The sequence below is a fragment of the Otolemur garnettii genome, unplaced genomic scaffold (assembly GCF_000181295.1).
Source record: "Otolemur garnettii isolate 467f Iridium unplaced genomic scaffold, OtoGar3 scaffold00004, whole genome shotgun sequence".
Taxonomy (NCBI): domain Eukaryota; kingdom Metazoa; phylum Chordata; class Mammalia; order Primates; family Galagidae; genus Otolemur; species Otolemur garnettii.
Genome location: NW_003852399.1, coordinates 31,557,735 through 31,573,575, shown reverse-complemented (window position 1 = coordinate 31,573,575; position 15,841 = coordinate 31,557,735). Strand labels below are relative to the sequence as shown.

General features: G+C 39.8%; 1 protein-coding gene across 1 annotated transcript in view; it reads left to right on the top strand.

The window, feature by feature from the left end:
* Positions 1–15,841, top strand: part of ESRP1 (epithelial splicing regulatory protein 1) — a 64,631-nt gene that overhangs the window by 25,626 nt on the left and 23,164 nt on the right. Inside the window, exons 10-13 of the mRNA XM_012809555.1 lie at positions 1,517–1,818; positions 5,264–5,482; positions 8,062–8,248; positions 12,686–12,854. Coding sequence (XP_012665009.1) covers positions 1,517–1,818; positions 5,264–5,482; positions 8,062–8,248; positions 12,686–12,854 — 877 coding nt within the window. The remainder of the gene's footprint in view (positions 1–1,516; positions 1,819–5,263; positions 5,483–8,061; positions 8,249–12,685; positions 12,855–15,841) is intronic.

The window sequence follows — 15,841 nt, the reverse complement described above, 5'->3', positions numbered from 1 at the left end:
AAAAAAAAAAAAACAAAGTTAACTATGCTTTGTCTGATCTTTTTTCTATATATATCTCTTCTTTGTAAGTTTCTATTGGTTTGTTCATATTGTTTCATAACTTCCTTTTAACATGAATGTCTTCCTATGTTACTGAATTTTCTTAAGTGTTAATTAAGGCACAGTATTATGTATGTCATAATGTTTTTAAACATCTCTGTTGGGCATTTAGAGCTTATTTCCAATTTTTCGCTTATGTAAGTTGTGAATATTTTTCAGTCTCTGTATGAGCCATGCATAAGGATCATTCTCTAAAAATAGGGTAGCTGAATCAAAGAATCGTAGACCTTTTTAACAAGTCTTTGACATGGGTTGTCAAGTCATATTGGGATAATGTGAAGAACATTTATAAACTTGCATTTACATAGCTCTAGTGAAAATTTTTGCAACTTAAAAATTTTAACAGCATCTTGCCTACACAATATACTAGTACAATTTTGTTCTCATTCATCTTTAAATAAACCCTGAGATTTAAAGATTCAGGGCTACAAGTTTAATGGATTTCCAGAGTTCCAAAGCAGTGCTTGATATCGGTGGGGGATAAATGTACCTGTGGTTGCTCTGCTCTTACCTGGATCCGTGGGTTCCATGAGAGATGCACTACAAATTTTAAATGACAGAGTTAACTAGTTTTCACATCGTAGCCTGGATTTCATTCTGTGTGGGTAATATAAGAGTTTGCTATTAAGGAAAAAACCTTACTAGTAGTGTATGAGTTTGAGGAATATATAGTGAGTATTTTCTGCATGGCAACATGTCTAAAATGCTTCATTTTTATTTTAAAAATTTGTTTTTAGAGATGAGAGTCTCGCTATGTTGCCTAGGCTGGTCTCAAACTCCCAGGGTAATGCAATGCTCCCACCGCAGCCTCCCAAATAGCTGGGGTTTCAGACGTGACTTGCTGTGTCTGGCTCCAATGCTTTGTCTTAGGCAGAATGTTGATAAATACTGAAATCAGATCACCCTGTATATTTATAATATTATCTCTGCTTCAGTGTGTTTGAATTTTTCCTAATAAAGTAATTAGGGAAATGACAAAACCCAAAGAATTACCTACCTAATTCTCATCGTTTATGAGGTAGGCAGTTTTATGTACGAGGAAACTAAGGCACAGTTAAGTTTTAGGGAAGTCTTATTTTAGTAAACAGTAAAGCCAAAATTGGACCCCGGCATTGTGTCCATGACAATTAAGTCTTCTATATACTTCCTAAACAAGTCATGGAGACAATGCCTGGGTCCAGTTTTGTGGTCCAGGACTTAACTGTCCAGCCAGCTTTCTAGATTAAGAGGGTGTTTTATAAAAATAGGGAAGAGTTTGAAATTTGGCAGACGTATTCTCCTAGGATGTTTAGAAATTCGGTAGGAATTAGTGTCTTTATTATGAATGCAAGACATTGTCAGAAACTGTCTTTTAAGTTGGAAGAAGTTGATGTCTTAACTATTTGTCTCCATGCTTCCTAATATTTGTTTTCCCTAGGTACTTCAAATGAGGTAGCCCAGTTTCTCTCCAAGGAAAATCAAGTCATCGTCCGCATGCGGGGGCTCCCGTTCACTGCCACAGCTGAAGAAGTGGTGGCCTTCTTTGGACAGCATTGTCCCATTACTGGTGGGAAAGAAGGCATCCTCTTTGTCACCTACCCAGATGGTAGGCCAACAGGGGATGCTTTTGTACTCTTTGCTTGTGAGGAATACGCACAGAACGCGTTGAGGAAGCATAAGGACTTGTTGGGGAAAAGGTACATCGAACTGTTCAGGAGCACCGCAGCTGAAGTTCAACAGGTTGGTCTGTCAGAGTATGTTGGTATCTTTGCATTCATTTCGGTTTCTCTCTGAATATAATCCTTTATTATGTTAAACTAAAACTTGGAGAATACAGAAAGTATAATTACGTGAAGACAGGATTTATTACAAAACCCAAAAATAGTGTGTTATTGCCCTGTACGCACATGGACAGTGTTTTTATAAAGTTGGAATACTGCTGTAGCTATACTTCTGTATTCTGTTAAAACTCTATGTAGTAGGGTGGTGCCTGTGGATCAAAGGAGTAGGGCGCCGGCCCCGTATACTGGAGGCGGCGGGTTCAAACCCAGCCCTGGCCCAAAACTGCAAAATTAATAAATCAATAAAATAAAAAAGTTGATTTAAAAAAAACAAAAGAAAACTCTATATAGTAGAACCTCAAGTTGACCTGACGTTCACAGACATGTACGACATGTACATGTCAATACAGTAGGCCTAGATCCTTATATCAGCCACCTCTGTATGTTAACCAGTTTGTTAGTCCTTGGATGCTCAGCGCACCAAGGTTCTAAATATTTTGACAGTTTATTCATTTCTAAAAAACTTTATCTTTAATTATCTCAATTCCTATATTTACATTTAGACTGCTTTTTACCTACCATAAGAAATTCCTACACAAATACGTTGACTGTGATATTTTAAGGTTTTTTTTTTTTTTTGTAGACAGAGCCTCACGCTGTCCCGCTGGGTAGAGTGCCGTAGCATAGCTCACAGCAACCTCCAACTCCTGGGCTCAAGCGAGTCTCCTGCCTCAGCCTCCCAAGTAGCTGGGACCACAGGCGCCCGCCACAACGCCTGGCTATTTTTTGGTTGCAGCTGTCATTGTTGTTTGGCAGGCCCAGGCTGGATTCGAACCCGCCACCTTAGGTGTACGTGGCTGGCGCCTTAGCCGGTTGAGCTATAGGCGCCGAGCCAATATTTTAAGGTTTTTAATGTCTTGCCAAATTATTTCTCAAAAGTCTTTATCAGTTTTTTTCCTACTGATGATCTCTGTACTATTTTACTAGCTTTTAGAATTCAGAGTTTTATTTGTTTAAGACGTATAATGGGGTAGTCACTTCCCCAACGTGTACTAAGTAAGGTCTGGGCTTGAAACCACCTATAGGAATCTCAGGCCTTTCAATTATTTTTTACTTATCAAGTGAACATGTCTTTAGGGGTCAGTGTAGTTTAAATCTGTACCTTGTTGAAAATGTATATGAAAAATTTTGAATCTCTGGGCAGCACCCGTAGCTCAGTGGATAGGGCGCTGGCCACATACACCGAGGCTGGTGGTTTCGAACCTGGCCTGGGCCAGCTAAATAACAATGACAACTACAACAGAAAAATAGCCCGGCATTGTGGTGGGCACCTGTAGTCCCAGCTACTTGGGAGGCTGAGGCAAGAGAATCACTTAAGCCCAAGAGTTTGAGGTTGCTATGAGCTGTGATGCCATGGCACTCTACCCAGGGCGACAGCTTGAACTCTTATGTCAAAAAAAAAAAAAACTAAAAATAAAATTGTTTTTTTGAATCTCTAAAATAGGCTACATGTCTTCAAGGGCAAATATTATATCCATTATTCCCAACAAGAAGCAAAAATACAGACTTTGTTTTAGTTCTTTAAACCGGAAGAACAGTTTCATGAAAACCAAGGTCTAGAATTGACTGGTCTGGAAATAGAATAGGCTGTCTCTGTGTTTCCATCCTAAGGGGGTCTTGGGTGTGCGCTCTCTCCACGACTCCCATCTCTACTGATTTAACAAGTGTGGAGTAGTCAGTTCTTTCACTGTCTTCTGCATTACTAATAATCATTTCATTCAGTCAATATTTGATTACTTCCTATTTGACAGGTATTATAAGGTACCTGCCCTATTTCCTGTCTGTCTTAGGTTTTTTTTTTTTCCTATTCTTGCTCTTTCCTATTGTTTGTGCTGCATTTGGATGGTTTGCATAATTTAAGTCTTCCTATGTCTTTGTCAGCTCTTCTTTGGCTGTGCTGTGGTTTTTTTGTTTTTTTGGTTTTTTTTTGTCACCTCTTACTTAGATAACTAAACAGGGTGTGAGTGGGGAAATTAGTCCATATTTCAGAGAAGGACTCATTGATTCTTCTATATGTTCAGTTTATGGGATATTAATGGAGGCAATAGTTAAGGTGATGAGAAAACCTGGGGATGCCACAAATGGCATTTGCACAAGGACCTCCCTCCCTCCTCTATTATGAGTTAGTGGACATGCTCTAAATTTAGATAAAAGTGGACTTGTAATATGCATTTTACCTAGGATCAATCCTTTGTCCAAAATGCACCTGACTTCTTATCACGTGTTCTTAAGATAACTGAATTCTATGAATTTAAGATCCTGAAGATGCTGTCTTATTTTTTTCTCAAATTCACATGGAAACAAAATTGCTGTGTTGCTGTTTATCTTTATGGTTATCAAATGATTTTTTTTCATTTCTATGTTATTCAGCTACTTTGCCTTGTGCTATTAAGCAGTAGTAACATTTTAACATAGTCCACAGTCACTGTTTGGACTGTGGGTCATTCTATCCTTCTTTGAGACAGTTTCTGTTGCCCCAGGCTAGAGTGTTGTGGCATCAACCTAGCTCACAACAACCTCAAACTCTTGGGCTCAAGCAGTTCTCTTGCCTCAGCCTCCTAAGTAGCTGAGACTACAGGCACCCGCCAGAACACCTGGCTAATTTTCTTATTTTTAGTAGAGATGAGGTCTCTTGCTTTTGCTTAGTCTGGTCTCAAACTCCTGAGCTCAAGGGATCCTCCCCCCTCAGGCTCCCAGAATGCTAGGATTACAGGCACAAATCACTGTGTCTGGCCTGGGTCATTCCATTTCTTGGGTCTGGAGGTAAAGTATGAAAATGATATTATGGGGAACACTAGTGAAATGAAATCTTATAAACTACTACAAAAGTTCACATTTAGTGAAATGTCCAGGTTTTAATGAAAATGACAGCCTTGAGGGCGGTGCTGTGGCTCAAAGGAGTAGGGTGCCGGCCCCATATGCTGGAGGTGGCGGATTCAAACCCAGCCCTGGCCAAAAACTGCAAAAAAAAAAAAAAAAAAAGAAAAGAAAATGGCAGCCTTTAAAGATATTTGTCCAAGGTACATACACATTTTTGTGGACGGACATTACCTTAATATAAGTGCGTTGCATTGAGTGTGGTGTATGACTCATTGTTTGGTGACAGTAGTATCACTCTTTCATGGCTGAAATACATGAATCTGGTTCTCCATCATTGCTTCTCAAAGTTAAATGCATTTTTTAATCACCTGGGGATTTTATTCAAATGCATATTATTTACTAGATCTGGGGTGGAGCTGAGATTCTGCATCTCTAACAGACCTCTGCAGTGATGCCATTGCTGGTCTGCAGACAGCAAAGAAGAAGCAAGATGCTAAATCACTTCTGTTTTGCTTTGAGTACAGGTGCTGAATCGATTCTCCTCGGCCCCTCTCATTCCACTTCCAACCCCTCCCATTATTCCAGTACTACCTCAGCAATTTGTGCCTCCTACAAATGTTAGAGACTGTATACGCCTTCGCGGTCTTCCCTATGCGGCCACAATAGAGGACATCCTGGACTTCCTGGGGGAGTTCTCCACCGATATTCGTACCCACGGTGTTCACATGGTATTGAATCACCAGGTAAGAAAGCCACTTACGGAAAACGTACTTATTCTTACTTAATGCAAATGCAATGCATTTGGGAAATGCAAAAGCTCTTTCCCAATAAAAACATACAAATAGTTGTCAGTAATACACTAAATCTTTCAGGAAAGATTTTATTGTAAGTACAAGCAATCTTTAGGATGAACTCTAAAACAAAACCACTACCATTCGTGTAACTCAATTTCAGTTCTATGCCTTTATCTTACATCAAATTATCAATAGCACAAGGTAGGGGCCACGCATGTTAATAGTGTCTATATAATTTTTTCTGTTCTGCTACTAAACTCTTTAACTCTGTGGTCCATAGTGTGAAAGTACTATGAATAAGCATGCCTGTGTTCCACGGTTTTTTGTATCCACAGACTGTTCAGAAATGGTGCATTTTATTTCATGTATATGTTAGACATGAAATTATATTCAGCAAGATGCAGAAAATTCAATTAGGACTCTGTCCATACTACCTAGAACAGGATGTGAGTCATAATAGGCTCTCAGATGTATTAATGAATGGATTGCTGAGAAGCCTCTATTAAAATCTAACTGATCTTTTTTCTAGTTTCCAAATGTAAAGTATTTCCTAGTTTGGTATCATTTGATTTTTATTTAGGTAAGATTAGTTTTATAGAAAATGTAACAATATTTTCAATATCTTCAGCAGGATAAAAGTTTTTTGTTTTTCTTCTTCTTCTTCTTTTTTTTTTTTTTAATTTTGAGACAGAGTCTCAAGCTATTGCCCTGAATAGAGTGCTATGGTGTCATAGCTCACAGCAACTTCAAACTCTTGGGCTCAAGTGATCCTCTTGCCTCAGTTTTTCTATTTTTAGTAGAGATGTGGTCTTGACTTTACTCAGGCTGGTCTCAAACTGGTGAGGTCAAGGAATCTACCTGCCTCAGCCTCCCAGAGTGCTAGGATTACAGGCATGAGTCACCAAGCCCAGCCCAGGATAAAATTCTAAAAATCCATAGGTCTTATATTTAAAACCTTGGAATTATTTTTTTTTGCAGTTTTTGGCTGGGGCTGGGTTTGAACCTGCCACCTCCAGGTATGTGGGGCTGTTGCCCTACTCCTTTGAGCCGCAGATACTGGCCTCAAACCTTGGAATTCTTTATTAAAAGCAATACTGTATTAATTTTTGAAAATAAAACTTTTTGACCATTATGGGTTGAATATAGGCCAGTATGGGGAATAGTAATTTTTTTTTCTAAACAGTTAACTCCCACATTTTCTTTTTGCTTAGAGATTTGATCACTTTCATTACTTTGTCTTACTGGGAAGCATATGATATTACATACAAAGAGTCAAAAGAAATCAGAACATTGAGCCCTTGCTTTCTATACTATTTTTCTTCTATACCAGCACGTGCCCATTCTAACTCATAATAAGTCAGTATTGTTATACAGCTTGTTGTGTGACCCTCTAAGCATGATTCACTGGTAAGAGTTCTTTGAATAAAATTCTCCACAAAACAGTATCGTCAGGGAATTGTTTGGTTTCTTTTTTAGTCTCCCTTTCTAATAACCTTGGGCCCATTACTCTTTGATTAACAACAGTGGATAGATGTATCTCTCCATGACCCATGTGACCTATGGTGATTACACTTGGGGAAAAATGCTTCTTTGATGATAGATAAGCTCTTAGCTGCCTTGAAGATGTTAGGTTTCCATCTTGGACTGGGTTTGTTACTAATTTCCCTGGTAGTTGGTAACTCTTATGGTAACTTGCATGGTAATAGTTTGGCGTATTTGGTCCCTAACAGACTTTTAAGGAAAACTGTAAAATGAGAAAGCAGTCTTCTACACTGGTTGTCTTTTTTTTTCCCCCCATAAAATGTTCATGGTCTATAAAACTAAGACATTGTAGTTCTGTAGCTATGCAAAACAGAAATTTACAGGCTTGTTTTTTATCTTACTAAGCTATTACTAATAGAAAATGTCTATGAGCACCTGTTTGACCAAGGTTTAAGGTGGAGCTGCAAGAGAGTGGATGAGAGATGGGCTCCCAGGCAAAGCTGATGACATAGCTCTCACTAGCCATCACTATGCTTGGCAGCTCCCAGTCCTTACTTCCACACCACATTCCAACTTAGGCTGCAGCGAAAAGTAAAAGGACTTCGGCATGTTAGTGATGAATTGGAAGAGAGCTGATATGTAAAGCTTCAGTACTGGTTCTGTTACTAGCCCTTCTCAAATTGAATGATATTTACTCAGATTTTTCAGAAGGGAAAAAACCCCAATATACTATCTTATATTTTGAAACTGGAGTCACAAAGAGACTCTTTCAGAACAGTGTACATCTGATACCAATTAACAGAAACCAAAAAGGATCGTGGTCAGCTATGAGCTCTCAAAACTGTTTCTTCTAGGTTTTGTGGGCCGTTCTGGTGATTAAGTGATGAAATACAAGTCAGGTTTTAGTAGATCATACTGTCACCCAGATGTTGTGGCTAAAATGACTGTACTATGGGTGATTGTCATTTTGCATGTTTTGTAAGCAACTATTTCCTTGTTGAAGGAGACAGTCTCCTTTTGTTTTTATTCTTCCCCCACACACTCAGGGCCGCCCATCAGGAGATGCCTTTATCCAGATGAAGTCTGCGGACAGAGCATTTATGGCTGCACAGAAGTGTCATAAAAAAACCATGAAGGACAGATATGTTGAAGTCTTTCAGTGTTCAGCTGAGGAGATGAACTTTGTGTTAATGGGGGGCACTTTAAATCGAAATGGCTTATCCCCACCGCCATGTAAGTTACCATGTAAGTTTTTCTTGGGTCTTGGCGCTATTCTACGCTATATGCTGGTAGGTGCTTAAGCTGCTTTCGTAACTTTCTGTATCCCTGGTTCTTTCTGAGGCAGGTGAGGTGGTTACATAAGGCTTTCTCATATGAAATCGGTAGTATCTGGTAATCGTTTAAGACCTTGGTTGTGGATACCCATAATTAGTGATGCTACGAATAGCTCCTTTCAAATTATATTCTCGCTTTTACAGTGATAAGCACTTGATTTCTGAAGCTTAGTGTGCTCCAGATAAGCACTGACTCTGGGAGGCAATCTGGCTATGTAGATAATCTGTGTACGCATTTGGAGGTAAAATAAAAGTATGGCTGGATTTTTTTTTCTTTTTTAAAACACATTGCGCTTTAAGAAGATTGATGTGATAGCAAATTTTGTGTTTAACTTTTTGAGCATCAAGTATTTTTTTTGAAAATGGTAACCTGGAGAGTATTTCTATTGCTCTCCAGGATATCTGGAATGAGCAAGTTAAAAAACACAAATGCGTAAATATGTAAACAAATTAGCCAAAGTTTTTATTGGATCACAGGATCAGTGCTTAATTTCAAGCCATGCTCTTGCTCATTGGCACCTGGGTGCAGGCCATCTGGAATCCTGTTTGAGAGGAATAAGCCCTGTAGTCTAGAGACCTAGTTCTAGTTAGTGACTAAGAAATACACATTTGGGGGTCTAATACGCAATTTTCACTTTTTAGTAAGACATACCTTGTTAGGCCTATTGGGTATGTTTAAAGAATGTAGTGGTTGGAATGCAGTTCAAAGAAAGCTAAGAAAGTAAACTGGATTTGTGTTCCCAATTCCAATAAAGTGGGGGAGGAGGTCCCTTTCTAGTAAAGAGGGGCCTATACCAATAATCCTGTTTGATAAAATATAATTTGCAGAATATTTGGTGGGGCTTAATCCTTTTGTCCTTCAGAGTTTCTAAATGCTAATATTCCATTTACCTGCTGCTTGCTGTTGGTGAATATCTTAGAGTTGATCATTTATGAGTATCAAATTTTGAAGATTTATAATTAAGATATCTTAAAGTGGCTCGGCGCCTGTGGCTCAAGCGGCTAAGGTGCCAGCCACATACACCTAAGGTGGTGGGTTCGAATCCCCAGCCCGGGCCCGCCAAACAACAGTGATGGCTGCAACCAAAAAATGGCCAGGCGTTGTGGTGGGCGCCTGTGGTCCCAGCTACTTTGGAGGCTGAGGCAGGAGACTCGCTTGAGCCCAGGAGTTGGAGGTTGCTGTGAGCTGTGATACCATAGCACTCTACCCAGGGGGATAGCTTGAGGCTTGTCTCAAAAAAAAAAAAAAAAAAGATATCTTAAAGCAATCCTAGTTGTATGTCTTCTATCCAGAAACCAGTGATAATGTCAGCAGATTTTGTAATTTCTTTTAGTGATAATCTGTCAAGCATTGTCAGGTAAAGGAATTTTGCCATTATGCGTGACTCAAATTCCACTTTTGTGCTATTCTTTTACTTAACTCTTCCTGGTGGAAAACTGGTCATTATGGACTTTGCTCATCAGACTTTAATTTCTTCCTTCTTCCCTCTGCGCTTTACTCCTAAAATTAAAAAAAAAAAAGCACAACAAAAAAAACTTCATGTTTTACATAGGAAAATGTTTCTGTAGGGTGGAAGGTGAGATGAGGGAAAAGAAATTTTTTTTTTCCCCTTGAGACAGAGCCTCAAGTTGTCACCCTGGGTAGAGGGCTGTGGCATCACAGCTCACAGCAACCTCCAACTCTTGGGCTCAAGCGAGTCTCCTGCCTCCGCCTCCCAAGTAGCTGGGACTACAGGTGCGCACCACAACGCCTGGCTATTTTTTGGTTGCAGCCATCGTTGTTTGGCCGGCCGGGGCTGGATTCCAATCCACCAGCTCAGGTGTACATTGCTGGTGCCTTAGTGCTTGAGCCACAGGCACCGAGCTGAGGGAAAAGAAATTAATGGTACAATGTACATTTTTGGGGCGATGGTTTCACTAAAAGCCTAGATGTCACCACTATATGATACATCCATGTAACAGAAATGCATTTGTACCCCTTATATTTAAACGACAAAAAATTTACTGTAATTTAGGTTACCTTTAATACCTACCGAAAACAAAGATAAAACATTTTAACAAAAATTTGACTGTTTGCCCTTTTAGTGAAAGAGTTTTCTTTCTCAAAAAATCAGAATTTCCATTTATAATATTAGTATTACGCCTATTGTAGTGGATCCCTTTTTCTTGCCAACACAGTTTAGATGATTGCCTAGTTATGTAGAAACCGCACAACTCAGTGAAACCACAATTCAGAGAAATTGCATGTTTTTTATCTAATCTCAAAGACTAAGATAATCAAAGTAGTAACTGGTTATCAACCCCCAAATGAAGACGGTCCTGTTGAATTTAACAAAGAAAAGTTGCTAAAGTCTCATTGACCTTTTTAATGTTTATAATCTTAATCTTTGATTATAGATCTGATTCTCTTTTAGGAATATAAGAATAGCTATTCTTTCAGCTGAGGAATGCCCAAAGCTTTGCAGTCTAATCTCTTTGCTTATTAAAAATGTTTGCCTTGCTTTGTTTTGAAGCAGAACTGCATATGCCTACTATCTATGCTTGCCTTAATGAGGCAATATTCTATAATGAATTGCCTAATAGTTTTGAAAAGAGGTTATGAGCACTTTCTGTATAAGACTTAAGTGCCCCTGGCTTGGCTCCCATAGCTCAGTGAGAAGGGCACCGGCCATGTAACAGTGAGGCTGGAGGGTTTAAGCCTGGCCTGGGCCTGCTGAACAACAATGACAACTGCAGCTAAAAAAATAGCCGAGTATTGTGGTGGGCGCCTATGGTCCTAGCTACTTGGAAGGCTGAGGCAAGAGAATTGCTTAAGCCCAAGAGTGTAGGTTTGAGGTTGCTATGAACTGTGATGCCACAGCACTTTACCGAGGGTCACATAGTGAGACTCCGTCTCAAAAAGAAACAAAAGTCCTAAGTGCCTCAGTTTATATCTTTGGCCTTTCTGTGGGCTCTTTTTAAAGATTTTTAAATTTGGGGCGGTGCCTATGACTCAAAGGAGTAGGCACCAGCCCCATATGCCAGAGGTGGCAGGTTCAACCCAGCCCCCAGCCAAAAAAAAAATTTAAATTTTAGACAGAGTCTCTCTCACTCTGTCATCCTGGATAGAGTGCTGTGGCATTATCATAGCTCACAACAACCTCAAACTCTGAAGTCTGAGCTCATGAGATCCTCTTGCCTCAGCTTCTTGAATAGTTGGGACTACAGGTGCTGGCCACAACACCTGGCTAATTTTCCTGTTTTTAGTAGAAATAGGATCTTGCTCTTGCCCAGGCTGGTCTCCAACTCCTGATCTCAAGGGAATCATGACCTTGGCCTCCCAGAGTGCTAGGATTACAGGCATTAGCCTCCATACCCTGCCAAAAAATTTTTAAAAAAAAATTTTTAATAGTATTTTGTGTGTTTTGCTTCGGATCATAATTTAAAAGTTTATAGGTATCTAACATGTAGCACAGTTCTTGGTGAGTATGAAAGAGGCATACAAAGTTGAATGTATTATCATCAGGTTGGTCCTTGGTTTATGTAAACAGAGTCAGGTGGCTGTCTCATACATCTCCACAGAAGCGTAGAAACACATAAGAACAAAAGACAATTTGAAGTCATCTAGGAAATTTTCATGTGAAAATGTTCTCACTTGGGTGAGGGGAGGGAGTTGAGTAGCTTCCCACCCGTTTGGTATGGATATATGACACACTGCCTGGGTATAGGACCCAGCTACAGTTGACTTTAACATTTCATTTGGAAATCTTAGGACCTAATGGTTTGTACTCATATATTGATCTGAAATTTTAAAAAAGAATACTTAATTCTTGGGCCTTTGCTGTTTGCAAAATATGGCGATTCTAGGTATGAAGCTTGTAAAGTTCAGGATCCCAAGTTCAGTCAGCTTCCTCTATTGAGTACAGATGGTCTGGTGGATACTTGTGTTAACCTCACATGGGAAAGGTACTGAACCACAACTGGTCTGACTGTATAAGCCTAGAAAAGATATTTGTTTACTGGAAGGCAGAGAAACTGGGGCCCATTTTTTATTTAATCTGAGCCACCTTCTTACCAACTGACTCCTCAGGAAGACCTGAGCATTAGTTTCTTTAGGGCTATTTGCTAGGTTGTATTTTATTTTTTTCTTAAATTGGTCTGAAGATATAGATTAGCTTCAAAGCTCATGTTTTTGGTTTCTTATATTAAGAAGTATTCAGAATAGATTACTCCTTTTAGGATTTGACTTACACAGTACTGGTGAATAGTGTTTCATCATTACATATTCCACTTCGTGGCTTAGTGCTTACATGTCTGTGTTAGAAACATGTCTCAAAGACTCTCTCTTTGCTTATAGGTCTGTCTCCTCCCTCCTACACATTTCCAACTCCCACAGCAGTTATTCCTACTGATGCTGCCATCTATCAGCCCTCTGTGCTCCTGAACCCACGAGCACTGCAGCCCTCTACAGCATACTACCCAGCGGGCACTCAGCTCTTCATGAACTACACGGCCTACTATCCCAGGTAAGGCTCCGAGGGAAGTGGAAATGAGGGACACAAACAATGGACTCCTTTGATGGCCTGTGCTGGAGCTCACAAAAGAATATTGTCTGCCACACTGAAGATTAGCATGGCAAGCAACAGCTTCTGGTTATATCTTGGACCAAGAAGGTTGTTTCAAGACAAACTGAAAGAAGTTTATTTTTTAACTGTATATTGACAGCGTGCTGTTACTTACATGTACGACTTAACTTTTATCACTACTATCATAGGATCATAGCTGAATAGCTCTGTAATCGCTATAGTAAGGTGGCAGTATCATGCAAATGGATCATAAATCAGGAAAATTCATAATAGGAACAATTACGTTTTGGGTGGAAGGAGGTGTTGTCTTTGTTTTTAATGGTAAAGAGTTGATTGGCCTGAAGGGAACAATGATATTTTTAAGTAGCGTGAATTCATATTTTGGTATGAATTCCATACCTAATTCATATTAGGTATTTTGCTTTAAATTTTGCAGGGCCTGTATTATTTTCTCCCTAAATCTTTACTATGAACAAATCCAGAATTAGATTAGTATTTTCTTACTCAATAATTTTATATCATTTATTCTAGTAGGCTGTGTTCAATATCTGGGAAGCCCTAGGATATGGAGAGAATGTTGTTGGTTTGGGAGTTGGGAGACCTGAGTTTTAGTTACCTGTTCTAACTGGGTCAAGTCACTTAACATTTCTGGATTTTTTTTTTTTTTTTTGGAGATAGAGTCTCACATTGTCACCCTTGGTAGAGTACCTTGGCGTCACAGCTCATAGCAACCTCAAACTTTGGGGCTCAAGCAATTCTCACACCTCAGTCTCCAGAGTAGCTGGGACTACAGGCACCCATCAAAACTTCTGGCTATTTTTTGTTGTTGTTGTTGAGACAGAGTCTCAGTATGTCACCCTCAGTAGAGTGCTGTGGCATCACAGTTCACAACAACCTCAAATTCTTGGGCTCAAGTGATTCTCTTGCCTCACTTCCCAAGTAGCTGGGACTACAAGTGCCCGCCACAACATCCAGCTATATTTTGTTGCAGTTGTCGTTGTTTAGCAGGACTGGCTGGGTCCAAGTCTGCCACCCTTAGTGTATGTGGCTGGCACTGTAACCGCTGTGCTATGGGTGCTTGAGCTGCTCTCTGCTGTTTTTAGAGATGAGGTCTTTCTCTGGCTCAGTCTGGTCTTGAACTTACGAGCTCAGGTGATCTACCCACTGTGACTTCCCAGAGTGCTAGGATTACAGGCATGAGCCACCGCGCCTGGATCCAAAACAAGTTTGTTTGTTTTGTTTGAGACAGAGTCTCACTATGTCACCCTTGGTAGAGTGGTGTGTCATCACAGCTCACAGCAACCTCCAATGCTTGGGCTTTAGCGGTTCTCTTGCCTCAGCCTCCCAAGTAGTCGATACTACAGGAGCCTGCCACAACACTCGGCTATTTTTTTTTTGTTGCAGTCATTGTTGTTTTAGCTGGCCAGGGCCAGCTTCGAACCCTCTAGCCTTGGTGTATGTGGCGGGGACCCTACCCACTGAGTACATGCGCTATCCCAAAACAAGTTTTGAAGAGTCTTTTTGTTTAACCAATAAACAGTTCATACTTTATTTATTTTTTATATATTTATTTATTTTTTAAGACAGAATCTCACTTTGTCACCTTCAGTAGAGTGTCCTATTATCAGGTGAGCTCAAACTCTTGGGTTCAAGTAGATCAATCCCTTTACCCCAGCTTCCCCAGTAGCTGGAATTAAAAGTACCTGCCCCAAAGCCCAGTTACTCTTTATTTATTTTTTCATTTTATTTATTTTTTTGAGACAGAGTCCTACTATGTCACTTTTGGTAGAGTGCTATGGGCATCACAGCTCACAGGAACCTCAAACTCTTGGGCTTAAGCAATTCTCTTGCCTCAGCCTCCCAAGTATCTGGGATTATAGGTGCCTGCCACAAGACCTGGCTATTTTTTTTTATTGTTATTGCTAGTGTTGTCATTGATGTTTAGCTGGCCTGGGCTGGGTTCGAACCCACCAGCCTGAATGTGTGTGGCCAGTGTCCTACCCACTGTGCTACAGACTATTTTTTAGTGATAGGGTCTTGCTCTTGCTTAGGCTGGTTTGGAACTCCTGAGCTCAAGCAATCCACCTGTCTTGGCTTCCTAGGTTACTAGGAGTACAGGTGTAAGCCACTGGGCCCAGCCAATTTACTTTATTAAAGTAAAATTTCATTTGGTATAAATAATATTGCTCAATTTAAACCTTAAGGCAGAGTGGGTAGGGTGTCTCACACCTGTAATCTTTACATTCTGGAAGTTGGGACCAGTTGATCACTTGAGCTCTGGGGTTTGAAATCAGCCTAAGCAAGAGGGATGCCATGTCTCTACTAAAAATAGAAAAAAATAGCTGGGTATTATGTGTGCCTGTAGTCCTAGCTATTTAGGAGGCTGAGGCAAGAGGATCACTTGAGCCCAAGAATTTAAAGTTGCTATGAGCTAGGCTGACATCATAGCACTCTAGCTTGGGCAACAGAGTGAGACTCAGCCTCAAATAAATAAGTGAATGAATGCCATTTATACTAGACTTTGATCCCCACTCTAAGCTTTTTAGACTAAATGTTCTTGTACACACTAATATTTTAGGCTTTGGATAAGCAGCCTGGAACTAATCCCTGCAGGTGCTATGTTCAATTGTACTATTTATATTCCCTCTTCTAACATTAAGTTTTATAGCAGATTGAAGACTTTAGAGTTTGCTAGTTGCAGTGAAGTTCATAGCCACTTTTAATTGCATTTGTTTATTTTGTTAGGAGTTTTTAAAACATTAATCTATTGAAAATATTCTTTATTTTACTGGGGAAGAAGACTGGGGAGAAAGGTCTGAAAGCTGTCAACTAGCTGGCTTTTGATGGCTTGAAAAGGCTCAGAAGTAATTGTTCATAGTTGAATACTGTGTGGGTGCCCTATCCCAACCCCAATCTTTTTTTTTTTT